General features: G+C 37.5%; 1 protein-coding gene across 3 annotated transcripts in view; it reads left to right on the plus strand.

The window, feature by feature from the left end:
- The window catches only part of LOC150099909 (uncharacterized), a 101,328-nt gene that overhangs the window by 2,737 nt on the left and 73,115 nt on the right, over positions 1-25,476 (plus strand). For all 3 annotated transcript variants that reach the window (XM_090402532.1, XM_090402531.1, XM_090402530.1), the window contains exon 2: positions 16,647-16,702. In XM_090402532.1, the coding sequence (XP_090258658.1) occupies positions 16,647-16,702 (56 nt within the window). The remainder of the gene's footprint in view (positions 1-16,646; positions 16,703-25,476) is intronic.

The raw sequence follows: 25,476 nt of genomic DNA on the forward strand, positions 1-25,476 counted from the left end.
AGTTCAGTTTTAAGATTCTAGTCTTCTACCTTTCAAGGCTAACTGATCAGATTACTAGCAAGGGGCCAAGGATAACATTTTACTCAGATCCTCTGATCTTTGTATTCTCTTCATCACATGCTGTCTAAGATATTTAACTCTCAAGGATTCTAGAAATTAAGTTCCCTTATTATCATATGCTATTCTGTATTATTAATTATTACATAGCACCTCCATGGAATTCAGGGACTTATCACAGAAGCCGCTCTACTGAAGACTATGCAGTCCACTATTTGCACTGCACCATCTACTGCCTACAACATAATATTTTTGTTTGTTAATTGCACATGTGTTCTCTGTCCAATTTACAGTTTTGCAAGATGAAAAACCTGTTTTTAAGAGATGGGGGGGGGAACTCAGCTAGCTTTGTATGAGATTGATTACCCTATCACCAGAGAGGAATCTGCCTCTGGTGATTAGACTTATATGTTGATTATTCACACTGCTATTTTTAATAAGGATTTACCACTTAGATATACTAATTAAAATCCTTTAATTAATATGTCCAATATTTTGGAAAGTTAAATTTCCATCATTGGAACAATGTTCTGAAAGATATGTTGCACATGGGCACTTCACCCTCACTTACCCAATGTGGTGATTGGGCAAACAACAACAGGCCCAAGATGATAGATGAGATGAAGGTCCTAAATACTGCCACCTCAAACCTGTTGGGCAAGGTTTCTTGGTCATTGGGCTAATGATCTGAGGATAAGTATTTCCCATATTTATGAGTTTCACCCGTCCAATGTTTGGATTATTTTTTAAAACAGAGGCAGAGTCCAAAAAATCTCTTGTATTTGTATGGTGAAGTAAGATGGTCTTTTTCCAATGTATCTTCTGATGGGTGTCCAAAGCATAGTCTTTAGATCCTGAATAGCTACAATGGTGGAACTGAATGTAGTCCTTGTGGTGCTCAGAGATTCTGATGTTGGCTGTTCTGCCTGTTTGGTCACGAGTAGGACAGCTTACAACTGCACTGGTTCCAGTACTCTCATTCTTCTCATTCCCTCTCTTCTACTGTTGCTATTCTCTCCTCTTCTATCATTCCCATAACCCTCTCTCTCACTCCTACTCTGATTTGCCTTGCATTCATCTCTTCCGTTCACTTAATGTCATCTTTCACACTTCTCAACTCATTCCCAAGACATTCCACCTCCTCTTTCAGTTCATCTCTCTCTCTCTCTCCAAGCTGCCCACTCTTGCTCCACATTCATCCTCCCAATTAAGACCATCTCCAAAAACTTCATAATTATTCAAACTTTCCACACTCTCCACTCTTACTTTTTCATTTATATTTTGCTTGTTATTCTCTCCCTCTATCACACTACTTGTCTTTCTAGGTCGATATTCTCCCATCTCTGATGCAACACTGCGAGGTTGGTTACGGTAATCTCTAACTCACAAGTTTTTCTCATTTCCTACATTTTCCACATATATGTACTCCCCAATCTCTTACTTGCCACATACTCAACTACTGGGATGCATACATACCACAAGCATCGCATACCACAAAATTTTGTAGTATATTACACAAAATGTATTCCTTAAATGGGGGAGGACTTGGTGACAGCATTTGTAATTTGAGCTACAGCTGCTGCCATCATTCAAATAGTGCCGAATACCAGGAACTACTATAACTATATACTAAACGCTCTACTATAAGCCATACTTATGCGATGCATATAAACTATACTATACTAAATAATGAAAAACTTATCTTTTTCTTCTATTCTAACATCCGACTCTGACCTCACCCTCTCGGTAAGAATAAACCAAAAATAAAGCAGTATACACAACAACTAAACTCAAAAGCAACACCACTGAAGAACACTCGTATTACTAAAAAAATGTAGCACAATTTGTGACTAAAGCCACACTTATACTGATTAAAAACACTTTCCTTTTAGCACAGCTAAAATCTACTGCCATGTTCTTATACAAGGCTCTCATACTACATAGGAAACCAGTGATATTAATATTTCCACATTCTTTGTGTTGCCTCTGATCATATTACTATTCTGAATTATTATTTTATATATATATATATACCTTTGTGACAGGATAAAACTATTAGTTTTATTTTTCAGTGATGTGCTTTCATTCTGTGAAAATCACAAGATAGAAAGATACATATTCAAGTCCAATTTACTTTAAATTCATGTTTCACTTTAATGGAATAATTTACAGCACAAAGAGAAATAATTAAACAACAGGTTGCATTGTTTCAATATTTTGTCTCACTCACAGAGACGTCATCAGGAATAATACAAACGTTAAAATTGTAATAACACACAAGAAACAATAAGTGGAAGAAATGAGATAGAATAAATAAAGACTAAAGTCCTATGAGGGGACACCCTTTGTAGGTGCTGTTGGGTGGAAGGCCTAAGAATCAAAGTTTTCTAAATTTTGGGAAGTTTAATACAACCTTCTCAACAATATTGGGTCATCAAAATCCTTGTCAACAGAGCCTCCAATCTCTGTTCCGCCCAAGCATCCCTTACAACACAACTTGCCTTTATTCACCTGCCTTTATTCACTTGCCTTTATTCTGGTATTGTAACCATCCTGTCCAATGGTTACAATACCAGAAAAATCTACAAATTATCTGTCGCTTCCACCTCCTCACATCCTCCTCAACATAAAGACTACTGTAATGCCATTACTATTCTCTCTATCCAGGGCACTTCAGAAGAAATAGCCAGAACTTTGAAGGCTATTTCTTCTTTTCTCTGCTCAACTAAGGATCTGCATCTTCTCCTCTCTATTCCAAGTGTTTTCAAGGTTCCTTGTTCTTCCAAATTATCATTATACTGTACTGGAAGATCTGCTAACATCTGCCTAGAAGAACACAAAAAATACATCTGGCACCACAATTATGGTCAATCAGGTCTAGCAGACCATGCCCTGGATACCTTACACAGAATCCAAAGGAGGAAAACCACCATGCTTCATTGCACCAATGCAAGCTTGAAAGACTCTTTTTAAAACCTGCAGCAGACTTAAAAAAAACAGCCTAATCTTAATAAATATAGTTGTATTGAACTTCCTAAAATTTGGAAAACTTTAATTCTTACGCCTTCCCCTCCTCCCAACATCTAAGGTTAGCCAGCAGCACCCATTGAGGGTGCCGCTCATAGGACTTCAGTCTTTATTTATTCTAGCTCATTTCTTTCACTTATTGTTTCTTGTGTGTTTTTGTGTATGTTATTACAATTTTAACATTGTATTCCTGATGATGATGTCTCTGTGACTGAGACAAAATATTGGAACAATTAAACCTGTTTAATTATTTCTCTTTGTGCTGCAAATTATGTGTATGCAGGAGCAGTGTCCAGGATGAGGCAGGTGACCAGTGGTGTGCCTCAGGGATCTTTGCTTGGGCCATTGTTGTTTAATTTGTACATAAATGATATAGGGAATGACTTTAAGGGAGATATTCAGTTGTTTGCTGATGATGCAAAGTTGGGTAGCGGTGGTGCTTTTTTTCTGGGAAAAAAGGTACCAGTACTCACCATGAAGATGTTATTACAGCAACTTCCACACTTTTAACATATCCTCCGATTTACCCTCGTCGTCTCGCTTTGTTGACATGCTTTGTGCGCTGCACTCTCCTTATGATCGTAAATCTTTTTTTTTTCTTAATGACATTAACTGTTGTTTGGGAGATTCTCCAAAATGACTGATTTTACCATTTGACCACTACGCTGAAATTTTCGTTCCCATGTGTTTATCGACGACAAGACTTCCGACATCACAACACACTTTGTAGCCCAACATTTTATTCTTGACATACAGCCACTCATTTCTCTCGCAAGTCATTTTTCTGCAAAAATGTCCAACATTTGGCCAATCATTATCAGAAGCTGCTTCCTTTTGACCACGTGGATCTTCATCTTGGTTTCGTGATCCTCTTCACCAAGTGTATTTTCAGTGCTAGTTTTCTGTTTTACAGGATCACAAGTAGATTCAACAATTTCTGCTTCTTCAGCCTTACTTTTTTTCTCAATGGCATAAAGTAACTACTTATTTTACTCATTTTGAACAATGATTGCACTGATTTAACTTAGATTAATTCAAAACTCACATGAACACCTGCCTGTTGCAGAGTGAATATAGAATTGATTAACCGATATTGGAAGCAATCGGAAGTGAACACAACATCCTGTTTCCGGTTACGTACCAACTTATGAGTAATGAAAACTGAAAATTCAATTCTTGAACACAGTACCACCTACCGGAATATTATACAGCTCCTAGGAGCTGGATTTCACGTTATGGGAAAATATCAAGAATAGTGATCGGAGCTTGCTCCACCCTTACCATGAGTTGCCTCAGTGTTGCACTCCCTAAAGGGTCAGTTGTAACACTATCCAGGTATTTGCTTACGCTTGGACTCGCCGAACTTTATATATTTACTATATTCGGCATGAAACTCTTTAAGTTTCTTATTCGGCTATGAAACAATATGGGATGTAATATCCCTTAACTCAAATAAGATTATGTCGCCGAATTGAAGCCTTTGGCTCTTCATATAATTAATATTTATAATACATTTTGCTGTCAATAAATTGCAAATTTTTAAAAACTTAAGAAAAAAGGTGCCATTGCGTACCGCCAGAAAAAAGCACTGGGTAGCGCAATAAAAAATAAAGCTGGTGTTGAGAGTTTACAGGATGATTTAAATAAGCTGGTAAAATGGGCAAAAGGAAATGGATGTCAGTTCAATGTGGAAAAGTGTAAAATTATGCATTTTGGGATTAAAAGATTACCAGATGTGTACTACATTGATGGAATGGTAGGGACTTAGGGGTGTTGGTAGATAAGGAGATGAAGTTCAGGGGACACATTGCTAAGGTGTCCAGGATTGCACATAGGATTACTTGGTTATTGAGGAACACACTAACATCCAGAGATAAAGAGGGTATTATTCCCCTTTATAAAGCGTTGATACTTCCACATTTGGATTACTGTGCTCAGGTCTGGTCACCTGGATTCATTGAAGATGAGGAGGTTGTGGAAAGGGTTCAGAGGAGAGTGACTAAGTTGGTGAGTGATGTAAAAAAATGCTTCCTACATTGATAGATTGAGAGCTTGTGGATTGCAGAGGTTGGTTGATAGGCGGAGAAGAGGGGATATGATAGAAACATTTAAATTACTAAAAGGTTTTTATAAGATTGATGCAGGGGAAATGTTTGAGCTATGTGATCGTGATGGAAGAACAAGAGGTCATCCCTGGAAATTAAGGAAAAGTGTGGTTAACAAGGGTGTGACGACGAGGTTTTTAACCTGGAGGGTGGTGAATGAGTGGAATGCATTGCCTGACTCCATTGTGAGCTCTTCATCTGTAAATGAATTCCAGAACAGATATGATAGATATTGTTTTGATAGTTTCGGTCTCCCACGATGAGTCTACTGACTCCATGGAGATTCCCGTAATAATAATAATAATTGTTATTATTCCATTAAAGTGCAACATGAATGTAAACCAGCATCGATGCCTAAATACTCGTTTAGCAATTTATTTTAACATTTTCTGCTATCAGTTATTATAAAAAAAGTTTCTATGAAGAATAAAATTTATATTATTCCTTTGTTTTTTTATTATTATTTATTATATTTTATGACATTTGCATCTATGAATGGCTGTAAACCTATGGCATCTTTTGTACTAAAGTGGTTAACCCCTTAACATACAAAGACGTCTGTGACACGTCTTTTGTTTATTGCACCAAAATTGATTTTGAATTTTGGTTTCACATATAAATACAACCGAATATAGACACTAGACAATCTTGTGCTCTATCCTTTCAGCTGAGAAAAGTTGCCAATGGCATGTATCGGCTATTTCATTTGCATTTGCACATATTCATAATTTTTTTTTTTTCAAATAATGATGAATTTGATCCAGCAAATCACCCTTGCCCAAAAAATTGGCAGAAAAACGACCACTTTCTGATTTTTAATTGGTACGTTAAGGGGTTAAAAGTAAGATAATCTGAGAACCTTTTCTGGAAACTTTTTTTCAAGTCACTTCAGGTCTGCAACAAGCAGTGTGCCAAGTTCATATTAAGAATTGATTTTCACTTATTGTCTGGAGACATTTGCAAAAGTGAAGATGTTTGCTCAGCCAACTAGAACAGCATTTTGGCAACCATTTTTCAGTTTTAATAATGATTTCAGTGTTTGCTTTTGTTTGAAAAATGAACACAACAACAAGTAATGTAGTTTTTTTACATTATCAATTTCATTATCTGTCTTCAGAAAATATGGTTTCAGTTTTTAATCTGCTAGCAATTTTCAAGGAATTTTTCAAATAAGATTGAAGTAAACAAGCTTAATAGGTGAGTGATTAGTGTTTTGCCACTTTTTTATGACTTCACTGATGAAAGGAGTCAACATTTCATGGTTGGGAATCATATAGTGCATAAGTATCATGGGTAGGCTGTTTTTTACATAATCCAGAAATCATGAACATTTTCAAGTCACTTCAGGCCTTCAATAAGTTATTAGTTGTCTCACACTGGTGAGGAAATCCCCCCCACTTAGCATTCACAGACATTCATTATTATTATTACCCCAAGACCTCATGGAGTCAAAGACTCATCTGGGAGGTCCTTTTATCACACACATACATCTCATCATACCGTGTCTTAAACACACTCAAACTCCTTGCAGACACCACATTCTCAGGCAAGGCATTCCAATCATTCACAACTCTGCATGATAAAAACCTGCCTCTCACTCCCCTACTCACACCCTCTTTATACAGCTTCCAGGGATGACCTCTGGTTCTCCCCTGATCTCCCACTATTCTCTGTTGAACTTCTCCACCATTAATCTTATAACAACCCCTTACTAACTTGTAGGTCTCTATCATATCTCCCCTCTTCCTCCTCTCCACCAGACTCTGCAAATTACATCATCTCAATCTTTCTTCATACTCAACATTCCAGAGGTCAGAAACTACCTTGGTCAGTTGCCTTTGGACCGTTTCCAACATCTCTTCATCATTCTGAAAACCCGGTGACCAAATCTGGGCACAATAGTCCATGTGTGGCCTAATCAAAGTGTTATACAACGGAACAAGAATCTCTCTACTTCTACACATCAGTGTCCTCCACATCATTCCCAGAAGCCTTTGTGTTGTCTTCACAATTTTGGCGATGTGTCCCCTAAATTTTAGATACTTATCCACTATCACTCCCAGATCTCTTATTTCCTCTACCTCCAACAATATATTCTCACCAAGCATCAATTCTGCATCCCATCTTTGTTTTCCATTTAAAATCTTACATTTTACAACATTGAACTTGTATCCCCATTTCCGTGCCCAATCACTCAATTTATTCAATTCATCTTGCAAGGCCACAACATCTTCACTACTCTTTATGGTTCGTCCCAGCTTTGCATCATCTGTAAACAACTGAATATCTCCATCCAAATTTTCGCCAATATCATTAATATACATGTTAAACAGTAATGGCCCTAAAACAGACCCCTGAGGCACTCCACTAGTGACTTTTCTTTTCCTGGATATCGCACCCCCATACACAACTTGTTGATACCTATCAGATAGCCAGTCTCCAATCCAATGCACTAATCTAATATCCAACCCCATCTGCTCTAGTTTGACTATCAACTTATCATGAGGTACTCTATCAAAAGCCTTTGCGAAATCCAAGTATATTACTGTGTATCCTTCTCCTCTGTCCAAGGAAGCATTCACTTTATTGTAATAAATAAGTAGATTACTAAAACATGACCTCCCTTTAGCAAATCCATGCTGTCCATCAAAGATAATACCATTGTTGTCAATCCAACTCTGGATCCTAATTCTCACAAGCCTCTTCAACAACTTAACCACAACACCGGACGCACAGATAGGCCTATAATTTGATGCTTGAGTTCGATCACCTCCTTTATGAAGTGGCACAATCTTGCCCTCCTTCCACTCCTTAGGAACTTGACCAAGTGCAAGATTCGTATTAAAAAAATGTCAAGGCAGGTGTCAACTCCCTGGCACGTTCCTTCAAAATATGTGGTGATATATTATCAAGTCCCACAGCCTTATTTACATCTAGTTTACTCAACTCCCCAAACACCTCTTGCTCACAGTCAGTGTCTCCTCCCCATCAACTGCTCTCGATCTCTCCATGAAGTCACATTCACAAGATTGAAAGACCTTTATGAACTACTCATTAAGTATTTTCACTACACATTCTGCAACAGTTGTCTTTATACCATTTTCTCCAATCACTATCATCCTTCCATAATCATTCTTTCTTTCTTTTGCTGGCTACATATCGAAAGAACTCCCTAGGATTCTTTTTGGCTTCATTATTTAACTGCTGTTCATACCTCTCTTTAGCTACTCTCACCAACCAAGTCACCCTCCTTGCCTGGTCTTTGTAGATCTCATGAAATTGGTTATTTCCACTTCTCTTATGCTGCCTTCACAATGCCCTTTTTCTCTGTATCGCATGCTTAATCTCTTTATTCATTCATCTCACACCTACCTTATTTAACCTTCTCACCCTTGGAATACATTTAGACATTGCATCTACTAGATAGTTTTTGAAAATCCACCAAGCTGCATTGATCTCTTTTCCAGCTAATTCCTCATTCCACGCTACACACACAGGCTGTCTCCTGAGATCTTCATAATCACTCCCCTTGTAGTTCCGCATATACCCTTTTCTCACAGGGGTGCTTGCACTGCTGGCAACCACCCAGGTAATCACCTCATGGTCACTCTCACCAATTGGTGGATGATTTGACACCTCATTTATAATTACATCCTCTGATGAGATGACCAAATCCAAGACCCTTAATCCTCGTGTGCCCTCTCTTGCATACTGTCTGAGGTAGTTATCCCTCAAAAACTCAAGAAACTCGTTTTCTTTACTTCCAGTTGCTATCTCATCATTCCAGTCTATATTGCCATAATTAAAATCACTCATAATGATCACCATTTTCTTATTTGCTTGGCTAATTTGATTATACATTTCACTATCACCACCATCCACATTACCTGGTCTATAACAACATCCCACCAAGTATTTGATTCCATTCACCTCTATCTCACACCATACTGCCTCAAAACCACTGGCACTATTTCCGTCTTGCATCTCTACTTTGTATGGACATAACTATTTCTCTATCATCAATAACACTCCACCTCCCTTTTTACCCCTTCTATCCTCATGAAACACATCATACCCTTCCATCTCTATTCCTGTCAGGATGTCATCCTCTTCCATCCATGTCTCACTTATTCCGACAATCTTTGGGCAGGTCCATTCATCCCCATATAGAAGGGTTAAAATGTTGATGCGATGGTACTGGCTTTTTTCATTCTTTATTCTTGTATGATGCTTTCTTCATTTATATATTCTTTGCTCCATTTGTCCTGAATCTTTTTTGCTATTCTATCTTCCAGCCCACTATCCAAAGCCTTGCTGCCGTGTTTACTGTGCGGTGCAACCTGTGACCAGGATCAGTTGTCTAATGAGCTTACAAGGATTGACAGTGTTGCAGTAAGTCTCCTTCCCCATCCCACTGTGGTGTCAATATAGTGTCTGGTGTAACCCTGGCATTCCACTCCCAGTTGCAATCATTGCTTGCTGGAGAGTGGGTGTTCATGTTAAAGAACAACATTCACTTGGGAAAATGTCACCCTTCTTCATCCAGAAGGGGTTGGCAAGATCCCCCAAAACAGTTAAGAAACTCTGTTCAGGTGACATTCTTGTAGAAATAACAAGCAAATAACAAAAAAAAAAAATCAAGGCTAATAAAAACAAAACCATCCAACATAGGAAGCCAGATGAAAAGTTATGAAAACATTTCTACAATGGAATTGTCATGAATTCCATCAAAATTCTCTTGCAAAGTATAAACCAGTATGCTTCTGCCTGCAGGAAACATACCTGGAAGCTGAGTGATGAATCAGCATTATGAAATGTAACCATCATTCATAAGGATTGGACAGGGGATGGACCTGCCCACAGAGGAATCATCATCCTTTTGGACAACCATCCCCTCCCCTTGCAACAAGTCCCACTTAATACCAACATAGAAGCATTTGCTGTCTGACTCTCAGTCAGAATTCTAATAACAGTCAATATCATGAATCTACCTTCCTCTTACTGCAGATAACTCTCAAGGTTTAATGACTTCATATTGCATTTACTTTTAGAGGATTTAAATGGCCACAGCACTCTGTAGAGTAATGCTCAAATGAACATTAGAGGAAGAGTTCAGCGTATGCTCAACAGCAGTACTCTCTCCGTAAACACAGGAAGCAACACTTTCTTCAATCAGTGATATAGTGAAACATTGTATTACACAAGCTGCAATAACTGCAATTCCTAAAACCTCTGGTCATTTTCCATATATCCCAATGGCATGGTGGAATGATGATTGCACAGCAGCTAAGATAGCATGACGCATCTTCTGCAGATACCCCCCACAGCAACAAGTTTTGTTGCTGTGGGGCAACATTCATTTATCTTCCATAACAAGAACAATCAACAGTAAAGAAGTTTAGGATAAAATCTAGAAAATGTAAGACAGATAAACCGCTCACTTTCTCTATCCTTGACATAATGGATGCACAGTTACTAACCTAACAGCAAATGACAACACACTCAAAGATATTTTTGTTAAAACATCAACAGTATCCTCTTAACTCTCTCCCCTGAGTTCCTTGCCTAAAAATCCAAAGTAGAGAAACAATAAATTCTCTTTCCTTTAAGCAACACTGAAGAATGCAACAGGCCTCTCCTAAAAGAAGAAATGAAAAGTGCTTTGCTTAAATGTCATCCAAATGCTGTTGGACCAAATAACTTCTAGGGATGAGCTGCTGAACCTTTACAACAGAATTTTCTGCGAGAGTATATTTCCAGATATCTGACAGAAGGCTATTGTTATTGTCCTTCTTAACCCAGGGAAGGATCCTAAATTCCTAATAAACTATCATCCAGTTGTGTTGGATAGATTCTGGAAAAAACTCTAATTTTTATGGTTTTTAGAATGAAACAACTTTTTTTATTCTCCCAGAACACAGTCTAGTCTCTGTAAATATCACTCAACAACTGATCATATAGTTCGGCTGGAAGCATCCAGTCCATTAGAGATGCCGTGAAGCAGATTCGTCTGTTTCGCCGAAATACAATAATCTACACTAGCAAGGAATTTGATATGCTCCAGGGTGGAAGTTTATTTTTAGCTGAGCCTAAAACAGTAGATATCTTGTTGATAGGATGGAAGGACACTTGTAGGCCAACAGATCTGAGTAGTTTGGCTATACCTTCTGAGATTCCCTATTCACCATTATGAGAATCACCATTCCCTATACACCTTTAGTATAGGGAATGGTGATATCACAGACCATCTTTGTATCACTACTACAATGATTGGCAGATGACAAGGAAACTATAATTATTAATTATCTTGTTGACATTCAATTTGGTAAAGCCATTAGTAAGAAAGGAAGTGAGTAAGATCCCTTTCATTATTAAAGGGATCTTATGGGATTGATGCTGAAGACTTTTTTTTTTTTAGTACATGGCAGGAATGGAGAAAACGAGGGATTTTCCATAGAAATTATGGATAACCCCTAGATCTCCATGGTAATGATAATATCTGCTTAGATCCTAGAATGGAACAACTTTACTGCTGAGCTCTATGTAATAGAGTTTGCATTAAATACATAATATTGTATTATTACTAATTACTAAAGGTTCATATTATATATTTAGAGTCACAAAATTCTCTGCAGGTCTGCAGAACTTTAATCTCTACTACCTTAAATTCTGCTCTTCAAAACATTCATCAATGGAATTTGAATAACCTTGTCATTTTCACTATGGGCAAAACACATCTCTCCATTATTTCCCACAAAAAAAACTCTTCCAGTCCGTCCCTTTACAATATCCAAATATCTGTTCAAGTGAGATTTATCTTATTGGGATAACTCTAACCTCAAATCTTTCTTGGCACAAACATATCACAAATATTCTCTCCTCTGCATCCAAAAAATTAGATTTTCTCTTTTGCTTGAGGTGTTACTTTAACTTCAAGCAGCTCCTAATCCTATACAAATCGCCAGTCTACTCTAGCATTGAATACTATTCTCACATCTGGGATGGTGTCCCAAAGAGCTACCTAAAAATACTAGATTCTATACAGAAAATGTCACTCACATGCGGCACTGATGTTCTTTAGGTTCTTGTACTTCTCGTGTATTGGATAAATATATACAGGCAGTCCACGGATTATGGACGAGATACATTCCTCAGAATGTCTTTTGGTCAGATTTGTATGCAACTTGGATCCCTGATGAACAATGCATATACGGTAATAATAACAATACTATAATGGCTCATGTGTGCAATAATAATACAGTATAATGCTATAATAATAATAATGCCCCTGTACTGTAATAATAAGTTACAGAAACTATTGTACTCTTTCTTTTAATTCAAACAAACAGAACATAAAAGCAAACTCATACAAAAAGTTTAGATAGGAGAAATTTCAAAAAAGAATATTCAAGGTTAACGCTCACCTAATGTTGCATAAATGTCTTGCTTGTGGGAAGTACATTTTTGAGGCAAGAAGGTAGACTAATATGGGAGAAGGTTTTTCTCCCAGAGAGCAGTGAGTGAGTGGAATAATTTGCCCTCAGGGGTAGTGAGTGCATCTAGTGTAAATGAATTTAAGGGAAGGTATGATAGCTGGGTTCGGTAATTTACAGCCTTCCTCAATGGGTCCTTGACTCCCTGGAGGTCTCAGATAATAATAATAATAACATTAATCAGAAGATGATGATGGAGATGGTGCAGTGGGTGATAGAGAATCAGGATCAGATTCTGGTGCTAGAGAGGATTTACCTTGTGTTGGAGGAGGCGAGCTTACCACTGAAGTTGGTTTCTTGAAAAAGGTATCTGGGATTGTTTGCACAGCCTTTTTTTTTTTTTCCCCATCATAAATGGCCTTGTAGCAGCTGATATTCTCACTAACTGCATGGTAAACCTTTGTAAACCGCTCAATATTAGGATCTTGCTCTCCTTTCATCTCATTGAAGCAGGATTTGCATCCTGCTTCAATGAGAATAAAGGCTTCAGCTAATTCTTTTGTCATAAACTTTCTTGGCTGTGGATCTTCTGATTCTTTGTGTTCTTGTGTTTCTATCAGCTGCTTCTCTATCTCTATAAAGTCTTCATTGGTTAATTCTTGTGAATGGGACTCTAAGTCAATGACATCATTTTCATTGATGTCCAATTGTAATGCATTACCACTGTCAACCACTTGTTTACATGCGTGGAAGAAACTTGTGCCCGAATTATTAATATCTATTAATAATAATTAATAAAATAATTATTAATAATTTTTTATGGGGAGCCTTGGTAGCCCGTTCATAAGTACAGAACACCGTAAATTGGGTTGTCCGTAACCCAGGGACTGCCTGTATATAAAAAAAAATTGATTGATTGATGACCCCTCTCTCATTAATGTACTTTACTGAAATTCACACTGGTATTCAGGTTCTGCAGCTTGCATCTTCTATAAATACTTCTATGGCTACTGTTCATTAGAATTGGCAACAATGATTTCCTACCCTCTGTTAGATCTATCCAAACACGTGCAGGATCCAATCAGCATCCTCTCACAGTTCAACTGCAACCCACAGAACAAATTCCTCTTCCTCTTTATTCATCCCTTTACCACTGCTGCTTTCTGGAACAGTCTTCTGCCACGTTTCCCAAGGTATACAATCCAATGCTTTTCAAGTGAAATGCGAACAAGTTCTTTATTTCCTATCCACAGTACTAGTGTGCCATGGATGGGCAATAAACTGGATCAACCTCTGTGAGATGGATTCTCCATTAAAAAAAAAGAGAAACAAAATGTCCAGAGCTCTCTCAAATTCGACTAGTCTTCTATCAGTTATGGAAGCTACACTTGAATGTGTTCTTCTGTTGGATTCCAAGCCACATTGGTATTTAGGGAAATGAGGCTGCAGATACTGAAGCTTGGTCTCATTTCTTACGCTTATACCAGATGCCTGTTCCATACACCGATTCCAGGCAGATCATATCTCAGTAGCAGTTATCATGGAATAGAAAGAAGACCAATTATAAGCTCTGTCTAATCAAGCCTGAAATTAAATTGTAGCAGTTTAGTCTAGTCTATGCAGGGACCGTAAACAGGAAGTTGTTTGTTTTTGCTCTCGACTTCATGTCATAGGTCATAGTCATCTCATCATGTAAACCTTCCTGTTGTGTTGATGAATGATGACCTGCCTACATGTGAGTTGTGTATTTTAATCAATTGTTCTTGTTTTACCAGTGATCATTGGCACAGTCATTATTTTAGTCACATTCATAATCTTTCTGATCTCTATACTCAGGCAGATTTTTTCAGATATATCACGTGTCACACCAGTTTTTAAATTTTTACAGACTATCAGTGTGTTTACCATCGTATATAAATTATGTAAGATGTGTGTGCGTGCTTTTATAGCTTGAAAATATATTATTTTTACTATATTTCGCATACTTTCATTTAGGAGTGCCCCTTTTTAATGTCATTGGCTTTTTAGTTCAAGAATTCTTAGGGCATTACAGATGTATTATAGAGACAAATATATGAAGAATAGTAGAGGAAGAAAATTCATACATACCGTTTTTTTGGATGTTGTTTGGATGTAGCCTAACAGCAGCAGTATGCACATTACAGAAAGAAGACAGCCAACAACATCCAAAAAAAAGGTATGTGCGATTTTTCTTTCTCTATTATTCAGCATATATTTGTCTCTATAATACATCTGTAATGCCCTAAGAATTGTTGAGTAAAAAGCCAATTATTAAAAAATAAGTTTTTAAGAGGAGTAACATGGGAATTTTCCCAGAAATATACCTTAGAATATATGTTTTCTTATGAATTTTTCTACACCTTTTTGCATCCCTTTTTTATATGTTTTATACACAGCTTTTACATTTGCACACTGATTTTTATATCTGTTCATGCTCTTTAATTTATTATCTTCTGCTGAGAATTGGTTCATTTGTTTTTATATACAGATTTATATATATATATATATATATATATATATACACACACACACCCTCTGTCCAAAAAAGAAACTGAACTTTTGATAGAAAATAAAACACAGGCCTATTATTATTATTAAACACCTCCAGGGAGTCCAAAGACTCATCGAGGGAGGGCACCTGCTCTACAGCTCTGTCTCTGCCACCCAATCCACCAACTGACTGCATCTACACCAACACTATCTACTGCCACCCACCACTACCACCAATATTTCCAAGGACAATCACAAACATCCAGGCCCATGCGGGATTCGAATCTGCAGCCTTTCGGCTGGCAAGCGGATACGCTAACCAGCCAGACTGGCCTATATACTCTCGATATACTCTCCCTCAGCTTCGATAGAGCGTTTGGCACAGTTAGTTAATTCGTTAATTGAGTTTTTTATATCGGTTTTTGGGATACTGTTGAGGGTCATGGTTACTGCTGCTTAAAAGTTTTCAATGCTGTCATATTGCTTTCCTTTCATCGGCAAATGAAGTCGGGGGAAGAAGTCACAGGGTGCTAAATCAGGTGAATACGGTGAGTGATCCAACACACAAACTTGGTTTTTGCTCAAAAACTGTCTCACAATGTTTGAATGATGAGATGGTGCATTATCGTGCAAAGTGACCAGCTGTCTGCATCACGATAGTCATGCCATACGTGATGAATTCTTGCTATCAATTACTTCAAAACTTCGAGATAAAACTCGCCATTGGCTGTTTGGCCAGGCAGAATGGATTCTTTATGGATAATGCCCTTAGAAACAAATCAGCATTGTCTTTACTTTTGACTTCTCAAAGCAATTTTTTTTTTTTTCAGATACCTTCTGGTGGTCTCCACTCTGGTGCTTTGTTTCGGGCTCATACTCAAAACACCACGTTTTGTCACCAGCTTTTTGAAGCATTTGATGCGTTTCAGTAAAACTTTTACCAAGTTTAACACAAAAGTCAATCGCAGCTCTCTGTTTGAAACTCATTTTCCGACCATTCGTCAAAACACTCTCTCCCTCTTGGCACTATAACTTGGTGCTTCTAATGAAACAAATGTCATAAACAGTTGACACAATACTAATGAAGGTTGCCGCTTTCGACAACAAAAAGATATAACAGGTGGTGCCACTAGTTTCGTCTGTTTTCGAAAAGTTTGGTTTCTTTTTGGACAGAGGGTGTGTGTGTGTGTATACAGTAGTACTTATCTTGCCAAAAGTCATTTTTTTGGAATAAGTACATTTGTACAATAATCATAAATAAACAAATGACATAAACTGTAATAAAATTTTGTGGAATATGTGGTATACTGTACACAAAATTATTAAACTTATAAATAGTCAACTTTGTTTCAAAATAATGTGGGATGGTGCATGTCCATTGTGATTTCCATAAGTTATTCATCTTGTTCAGTTTTTATAGTAAATTGCATTTGAAGTGTGTGTGTATATATACTTGAAGTCAAGCAGTAATTTATTTATTTGTTTTTAACTTTTTCATTCAAATTGTCTTCAGGTGGAAAGCAAGCAATGTACCTACATTTATGACACTGGATATATGAAGAACTTTTTGTAAGTACCTTGTATCCCTTGCCAATTTTCAGTTTATGTAAGTGTTGATCTAGTTTTAATTTTTACTATGAATTTTCAATGACTGAGTGTGATTGCAAGTGAGATCAGTTGAAATATGATATATTATATACTTTTAATTTAATAATACTTTGAAGATAATTTTACACATGTAAGAGAACCAAGAACTTATTAATAACTCCTGGATTGTGGTTGATTGGATGTAAGTAACAAAAATCAGGTTAATAACGTTGATTGTAAAAAGAAGGATATTATTTGGTATGGTGACTCTGTCATAAAACATGCTGTTGATGAGCATGTAATAACTTAAATTTTCCTGCAGCAAAAATTAAAAACATAGCAAATGCAATTGAAAACAGAAAAAAGCATGCACTAATGACTTAACTAGCGATAAGTTCAGTATGAGAAAGGATATGAAAAAGAAAGGAAAGGATATGAAAGAGTTGTTGGAAGAAGCAAGAGTGAGAAAGTGAAAATCATGAGTATATTACCTCGATATGATAAAAATGAATTACGAAGATGAGCTATGATGGCTAAAGATTCAATGCATAGGTATAGAAGAAATAGATGCAAGTTTTTGGAGGTGTGGAGTGAGTTTGAGGGAAGACTGGGTTTGTATAAGAGGGATGGCCTACACTTGAATGCATTTAATATCAAGAGTCTTGAAACTCTAATAACTGGTATGAGACCTAATACAGAGAGTCAGGGAAACTAAATTATGATAGGAGGAAGGGTGAAAATCTGTATGTAAGAGTGACAATGTTATGTAACTGTGTTAATAATGGGAATGGTCATTATCATGGAAATGATTATAAAGAGACAACGATTTCAGTCTTGTGTTTGTCCGGTTCGGACCCATCAAACGTGCATAAACATGTCTGCATATATAAGGCACTAGAGATGAACAGAGATCTGCAAGTTGTGCAACTATGTCACACAGACTACAGACAAGAGTATATAATATAACATGCATGTAGCTTATTATGTCTGTACATGAATTCTAGGAGTATCAGAAACAAAGCGGTAGAGTTTGTTGCCTTGGTCAATATGTTGGGACCTTAGATTGTAGGCATTAGTGAGACCTAGATATCAGAATCAGACATACTAACTGGTATCAAGTGTAAATGATACAGTATTTTTAGGAAGGATAGATGGGATAGGAGAGGAGGGTTGGGGGTGCTGCTGATAATGTTGAAGCCTATGATTGTAATACTAGTAACAGTTTTTCATTTGGCAGTGAGTTTGAAGCCATCTGGTGTGAGGTGGAATCTAACAACATCAGTGTTGTTACAGACCTGGTGGATCAGTTGCTAGTGATGAAGAAATGCATCACCAAATAAAGACAATGGGTATGAAAATAGTTCGTAATGGGGGACTATAATTATCCAAACATATTATATTTGGATCGGTAGCAGTAAAATCTCATGAGAAGAATGAAACTGAATTTATTGAGCTGTTGCAAGACAAAAGGAACTAGAAGTCAAAGAGTGTTAGATTTGATTATAGTGAGAGAGAGTGTTTCAGTTAAAGACGTAACCATTCTCTTCTTCCTCCATATGGTGACAGTGATCATGCAGTACTCACTTGGAAAGTGACTAAGTTTATGAATGTTCCATTCAGAAAAGATTACATGCTGTGAACTACAAAGCAGGAAATTATGAACAACTGAGTTCAGTGGAATGGTATCGGTTGCTGGATGGGAAGAATATTGACAGTGCATGGGAAGCATTTAAAAATACTTCAATGATGCAATATCAGAATGTGTCCCAAGAGTTCAAAAATAAATAGGATAGGAATCAAATGTATGTATAATCTTATTAAGCAAGAAATTCATAAGAAACTGATGATGTGGAAGGAATACTGTGTGCATAAGAATAATGTCTGTTGTGAAAATTATAAGCAGCAGGCTAGAATAGTCACAACTGTTGTACAGAAAGCTAAGTCTGAGTATAAAAAGAAACTAGTTCTGCAAACTAAAGACAACCCACAAGAATTCTATCAATATGCTGCAATTAAAAGAAAGAATTAATATGAAAGAATAAATCTTCTGAATGCAGATGGTGTGAGGGTGACAGATGCAGAAGAGGTTGTTCAACTAATGAGTGTCCATTTTGCTAAAAGCTATCAACTTGGTGTATGCAACATTGAGTTCACTGAATGATGAAACTCAGGTGTATTAGAGCTGTTGCACAAACTGAATAACAGTTCAGCAATAGGGACTGATGGAATATCAGCATGGGTGCTAAATGTTCAGCTGAACTGGCTAATCCTTTAACTTCTTCTTCTGCAGCTTCTCCCACTTAAGTGGGGTCACTGTTGATGATGAGTCTCCTCCACATCCTCCTGTCTTGGGCTGTCACCACATCCAAGTTCTTCATGCTCAAGTCCTCTTCTACCAGCTCCCTCCATCTCTTCTTTGGCCGCCCACGCTTCCTCCTTCCTTGCACATCCATCTGCATGACCCTTTTTCCCACATATTCGTCCTCCCTCCTCATCACATGACCAAACCATCTCAACCTTGCCTCCTGTGTCTTCGCTCCTAAGTTCGTAACTTTCACTGTTCGCCTCACATAGTCATTTCTCAGATGATCCTTTCTGGTCACACCGCTCATCCACCTAAGCATTCTCATCTCTACTACTTCCATCCTGCTGATGTTATTTTTCCTCAGAGCCACAGTTTCCAAAGCATACGTCATAGCTGGCCTCACTACTGTCCTATAGATTTTGCCTTTCAGATTGATCGGCACCCTCTTATTGCATAACACTCCAGCCATCTCCCTCGAGTTTCTCCAACCTGCTTGTATCCTGCATCCCACTTCCTTCTCAGCCTCTCCATCTTCTTCCACTGTTGAACCTAAGTATCTAAAGTCCCTCACCTTCCTGATGACATTTCCTTCCAGCTCCAGATCTGTCTCCTGGCTGCCACCCACTGTGTAACACATATACTCTGTCTTACTTCTGCTCAGTCTCATACCGCTCTTCCAGTACTTTTCTCCATCTTTCCAGTTTAGTTCCCACTTCTTCTCTTGAATCTGCACACATCAAGATGTCATCTGCATACAACATTTTCCAAGGCGCATCTTCTGTCACCACCTCCATCACAATATTAAACAGAAACGGACTTAATGCTGACCCTTGATGCAAGCCAGCTGTTACTTGAAAACTTTCTGTCTGTCCCAGACTGGTCCGAACTCTTTTCTTCACATTTCTGTACATTTCCTGCACCAACCTGACATATATCTCCGGTACTTTCTTCTCCCTCAGACACCTCCAGACTACTTGCCTTGGCACTCTATCATATGCTTTCTCCAGATCAATAAATGCCAGATGTAGCTCACGTTGTTTCTCTCGAAACTTTTCCATCATCTGCCATAACCCAAAGATAGCATCTGTTGTTGATCTACTAGGCATGAAGCCAAATTGTTCCTTTGCAATCTCCACCTCCTTCCTCAATCTTCCATCAAGAACCCTTTCTAGGATTTTCATTGTGTGGGACATCAACTTTATTCCTCTGTAATTCTTACAAGGGCTCACTTTAGTGAGTACGGACATGGCAAACCCGAGGTACCTGATGCTGGACCATGCCTTACTTTGTGTAATATACATCTGTTATATTATTCTGTAGACTGGTCCCTCCCCTTCTTTCTTTGCTTCTTTCTCCTCTCCTTGCTCCTTTCCCCTGATGCTATTAGAGTATTCGAGGGCTAGGCGTGAATCTTTCCTATCTTGCTAATCATTTCGTCTTATGCAGCCACCGAAGCAGGCAAGCTAGCCTCAATAGGTGCCGGTCCCAAGCGCAGATAAATGGCAAGGGTTGATGTCAGGAAGGGCTTCCAGTCTTAAAACTTCACTGCCAGCTCTAGCTACGATATGGCTAATCCTTTAACCAACTGTATAATTTGAGTATCAGAACATGGAAGATTCCACAGGAGTGGAAAGAATGTATGATAATCTCATTCCCCATAAGTGGTGCAAACACCAATGTATCCAACTTTCAACCAATCAGTACCTCAGGAATGGTGGTGAAGATTTTGGAAATGTTGATTATGGCTCACCTTAGAAATGGGTTAACAGAAAATCTATTTTGCAATGAACAACATGAGTTTACTAAGGGAAGATCGTGTTTTAGCAACTTGCTCACATTCTGTAATAATGCTACCATTGATCTAGACAAGGGAAATGGATACACCATGATACCTTTGGATTTTGCTAAGGCTTTTGACAGAATGCAGCATGGAAGACTGTTGCATAAATTGGAGAATATGGGTTTGGATTATAAAATTTTAGCATGGATAAGAGGATGACTGACTGACTGACAGATATCAAAAAGTAGTATACGGTACTGTGGATGTGGGCTCCCTTCTATTAGAAGATTTAAATAAAATAAGAATCACATTGTCATCTAATGGATATAAAGAAACCACCATCCAGAAATCATCCTTCAGCCAAACTACAATCTAATGTTAAGAGGATTTTCATACCCTACCTTAATAAAGAGCCATCTCCTGAACAAATACCAAGGATTCTTCACAAATACAATCTATACTCTCAAACTAGCATGAAAGTTATCTTCTTTCCGACCATCTACTAAAGATAAATTGCCTTCTCTATCTTCACCCGGTGTTTATCAAGTGCCCTGTTAGTGTTAACTTTGCCATTTTAGTTAGACTGGCCATTCTGCTAAGATCAGAATCAAAGAACACCAAGATTACCTAAGATTTTTAGAATCAGTGTGTTCAGGACTTGCTTCTCATGTTTTAAAGTATTCTGATGTCTACCACGTGTTTCTATAAAACTTCTAGATACTTTTAATTTTTAGTATGTTTGGAAACAGAAGGAATATCTTACATTTTTCTTTTTAAACAACTGAAAGTGCTAATCTGTCAGGAAAACTGGACAGTAAGAATATTCCAAAGAATGGGGAGGGGGGGGATGCAGAAAGAACAGCTGGTTCAGTAGGTTTCAAGTTTGAAAATGAATGAATATTTCCAATCTACCACTTGCATCGACCAAGAGATGAAAATGGAGAGATTATGAATGCCAGCTCAGCTGAATACTGCTTATTGAAGCACCAGTAGAAGAGACAATGCAGAAACACAATCTATAGCATGAAGTCAGCAATAAGGGAAAGGTCATTACTGAGTCAAAATTTGTATGAACAGAACAATTTTTAGGGAGTTTTTTTTTTGTGTGCGCATGCATGCATGCACATATGCAACAGTGTGATGGATTTACATAAGATGAGTAGAAGAGGAGACTGAATAAATGAGGTGTTAATAGATATGAACAGTCAAGGGCAGGTGTAGAGAAGTCGCAGTTGAGAGGTGGCATGGTAGAACAGTTTATAGACAGAAATGAATTATATTGTTTATGAATGCCAGGAGTATCAGAAGTAAGAAGGATGAAATTCTTGCATTCATTATTGCCTGACAATTGGAATATGTGAAAGGAGGTTGGATGAAAATAACATCCAAACAGAAATAGAGATGAAAGGGTATGATGTTTTTTGTGAAATAGGAAGGGTCAGAAGGGATGGTTACTGCTGCTGTGGATTGCATGACAAGGTGTAATTAATTCTGTTGGGTTTCATCAGGTTGTCTGGATGAGTCATGTCCCATAAAGAAGAATAATCACTAGTGGTGTTTCCCAAGCTTTGTTTTTAAGGACCATTTCTGTTTAACTTAATATTACTTAAATAGAATGTATAATGCAAAGTTGGGCAGAACTATGAGGAATAGTGTAGTTTTGCTTTACGCTGGGATTTGAATACACTATATGAGTGAATGAGTTACCAGTTCGATGTAGCAAAGTGAAAGGATTTGTTAAAGATACCAAGCAATTTTAAATATAAACCTGGTTTTTTACTCCATTTCCCAAGTAAGCAAACAGACAAGTCAGTCAAATTTGCGCCTGCAAATGTTGCAAATCTAGCTGACCCTGCACGTAGTGCAAGTCAAGGCAACTCGTGGTAAAGGAAGAATAAGCTCTGATCACTATTCTTAATATTTACCCTTAATGCAAAGCACATCTCCTGGAGGAGATGTATGATGCTATGTATTAAAGGCAAGGGGCAACTACCCCGACCAGTTTCGACCTGTATTGAGGTCTTGTCAGTGGGAGCCAGGCTAAGAAATACTAAGTTTTAAGTAATACAGCGCTTATAAATATTTTACCAAAACAAGTTACCATAAGGTGCTTTGACCTTATTAAATAAAAATGAGAGATAGATGTAGAAAGTTTTTTACCTTGGGTATAATATATGTTAAAGATACCAAGCTATTTTAAATAAAAACTTTAAAATAGCTTGTAAAATAGCTTGGTATCTTTAACATATATTATACCCAAGGTAAAAAACTTTCTATCTCTCATCCTGAGATTTTTATTTAATAAGGTCAAAGAACCTTATGGTAACTTGTTTTGGTAAAATATTTATAAGCTCTGTATTACTTAAAACTTAGTATTTCTTAGCCTGGCTCCCACTGACGAGACCTCAATAAAGGTCGAAACCGGTCTGGGTAGTGGCCCCTTGCCTTTAATACATAGCAGCATACATCTCCTCCAGGAGATGTGCTTTGCATTAAGGGTAAATATTAAGAATAGTCATCAGAGCTTATTCTTCCTTTACCACGAGTTGCTTTGACTTGCAACACTTGCAGGTGCAAATTTGACTGACTTGTCTGTTTGCTTACTTGGGAAATGGAGTAAAAAACCAGGTTTATATTTAAAATAGCTTGGTATCTTTAACATATATTATACCCAAGGTAAAAAAACTTTCTATAAAAAAGTGAAAGGATTTAAAATTTAGAAAGCTAGGATGGGAAGTTGAGTGTACAGTTGGTGAGGATATATTGCAGGAGATGGAAAAATAAGATCCTCCCAGATTCTAGAGAGATTTAGAGGAACCTGAAATTTGACATTGCCATAAATAATTGATTCCAGACCAAGTCCCAGACACTGCTCATTTCTCTCCCTTTCAGTTGATCAAGTGACTACATATTGCTGATCTGTTTCCATAATTTATCACAGATATGTGGAATTACAGAACAGGGAACCTGTTCTGTAATTCCACATATCCCTCTTGTTCCATGAAGCTTGTACCTTGGATATCTACTCCCCATGTCACCATGACAATTTTGTTAAAATTAACACTTGAATCTCATGTGTTGCTTCAACTACATGCTGCATAAGATAATTATTCCTAAGTATCCCAAGGAATTCGATCTCCTTACTCACACATGATATTTACTGTTTCCAGTCAATATTTCCATAGTTAAAGTCACTCATCGTTATCACTCTTGATGGGAGAGTGGAATGCAGTTGTTTGAAAGGGAGAAGATTATTGGTAAATTCAGACTTCGCAAACAGAATGACAGAGGAGTAAAATTCATCAAATTCTGCAAAAGCCACATCTAATCATAGCAAATGCACTATATGTGCGCTTTTGCTTCACTGTCTCTAGGAACACTTTCAAAATTACACTCTACCTCATTCACACTTCTTTGCAAATCATTTGTTCCAACCAGCACAGGTCAACTTTTCTGCATTTCCTCTTCACAGCCTCAGTCACTCTTCTTATTATTGCCCCTCTCAGACATATTTTTTGACACTTGCACCATTCTCACATCTTATACCATAGAATTCCATGCAGTGCTAGACTCTTTTCCACCATTTCATTCAATCATTCATCTTTGACTCATCTGTCACTGGCACCTTCCTTCTTACACCTTCAGCTATCTCTTCTCTGAATGTCCTATCTCACCTGCACACACCTCAATTCATTCCTCAACATTTACTGTCCAATCCTCACTTCTATTCATATCTTTCATGCTAGCATCTTTACCATTCTTCTGCCATTCCACCATCTTTCACACCTTCCTCTGTCTTACTACATTCTGCTCTGCCATTAACAACATTTGTATTACATTCGTATTCCCAACTTTCACTAGACTTGTATCGCTTCTGTTATTCGTGCCACAATTGATTGTTTGTTTCAGCAGATCACTCATTCACTTTTTCAAAAGTCTTGTACTACTCGTTTGCTGCTTTTTTCGCTGTATCTCTCTTTGCTATCAGATGAACACTTATTCTTCTCATTCCAATTTTGATACTTCACCCATCGGTCACCAATACATTACAGCTTACCAGCTCCGTGTTCATGTCACACTTTGCACACTCACTCTCTTTCTATCTGTTAAAATTCCATAATTTATCAATATAATTAATGATTATATTCACTATGTATATTATTTCTGGGAAAACTCCCATGTTACTCCTCTTAACAAACTATTATAATTACGGCTATTTTGCCTGCTTCTGTTTAGGAGTGCCCCTGTTTAAATGTCATTGGCTATTTACTCACGGATTCTTAGGGCATTGTAGATGTAAATTTACCAAAACGTATATGTAGCATAAGGAAGAGAAATTTACAAATACCTTTTTCTGGGTGTTGCGGCTTTTCTTCTTTCTGCAATGTCCAATAACTACTGAGTGTGTGTGGGGGGGGGGTAGGCAATTTGGGAGAATTAAAATAGAAAAACCCGGATTTTTTTTGAGTAATATATAAACATATATATTATATTATTATATTATATAGGGTAGGAAAGGGTGAAAGGGTTAATTTTTTATAGGAAGGGGAAAGGGGGTTGACAGGGTGCGGTCCGTTTCGACTATTCTGGTCGTCATCTGAACACATTGGGAAAGTGGATGCTATGTCAGGTCGGGTAGGTGCTTCTGCTTTTGAAGTGTTTGTATTGTCG

The sequence above is a fragment of the Typopeltis vanoorti genome, chromosome 13, assembly GCF_054136105.1.
Source record: "Typopeltis vanoorti isolate ZY-2024b chromosome 13, IOZ_Tvanoo_1.0, whole genome shotgun sequence".
Taxonomy (NCBI): Eukaryota; Metazoa; Arthropoda; class Arachnida; order Uropygi; family Thelyphonidae; genus Typopeltis; species Typopeltis vanoorti.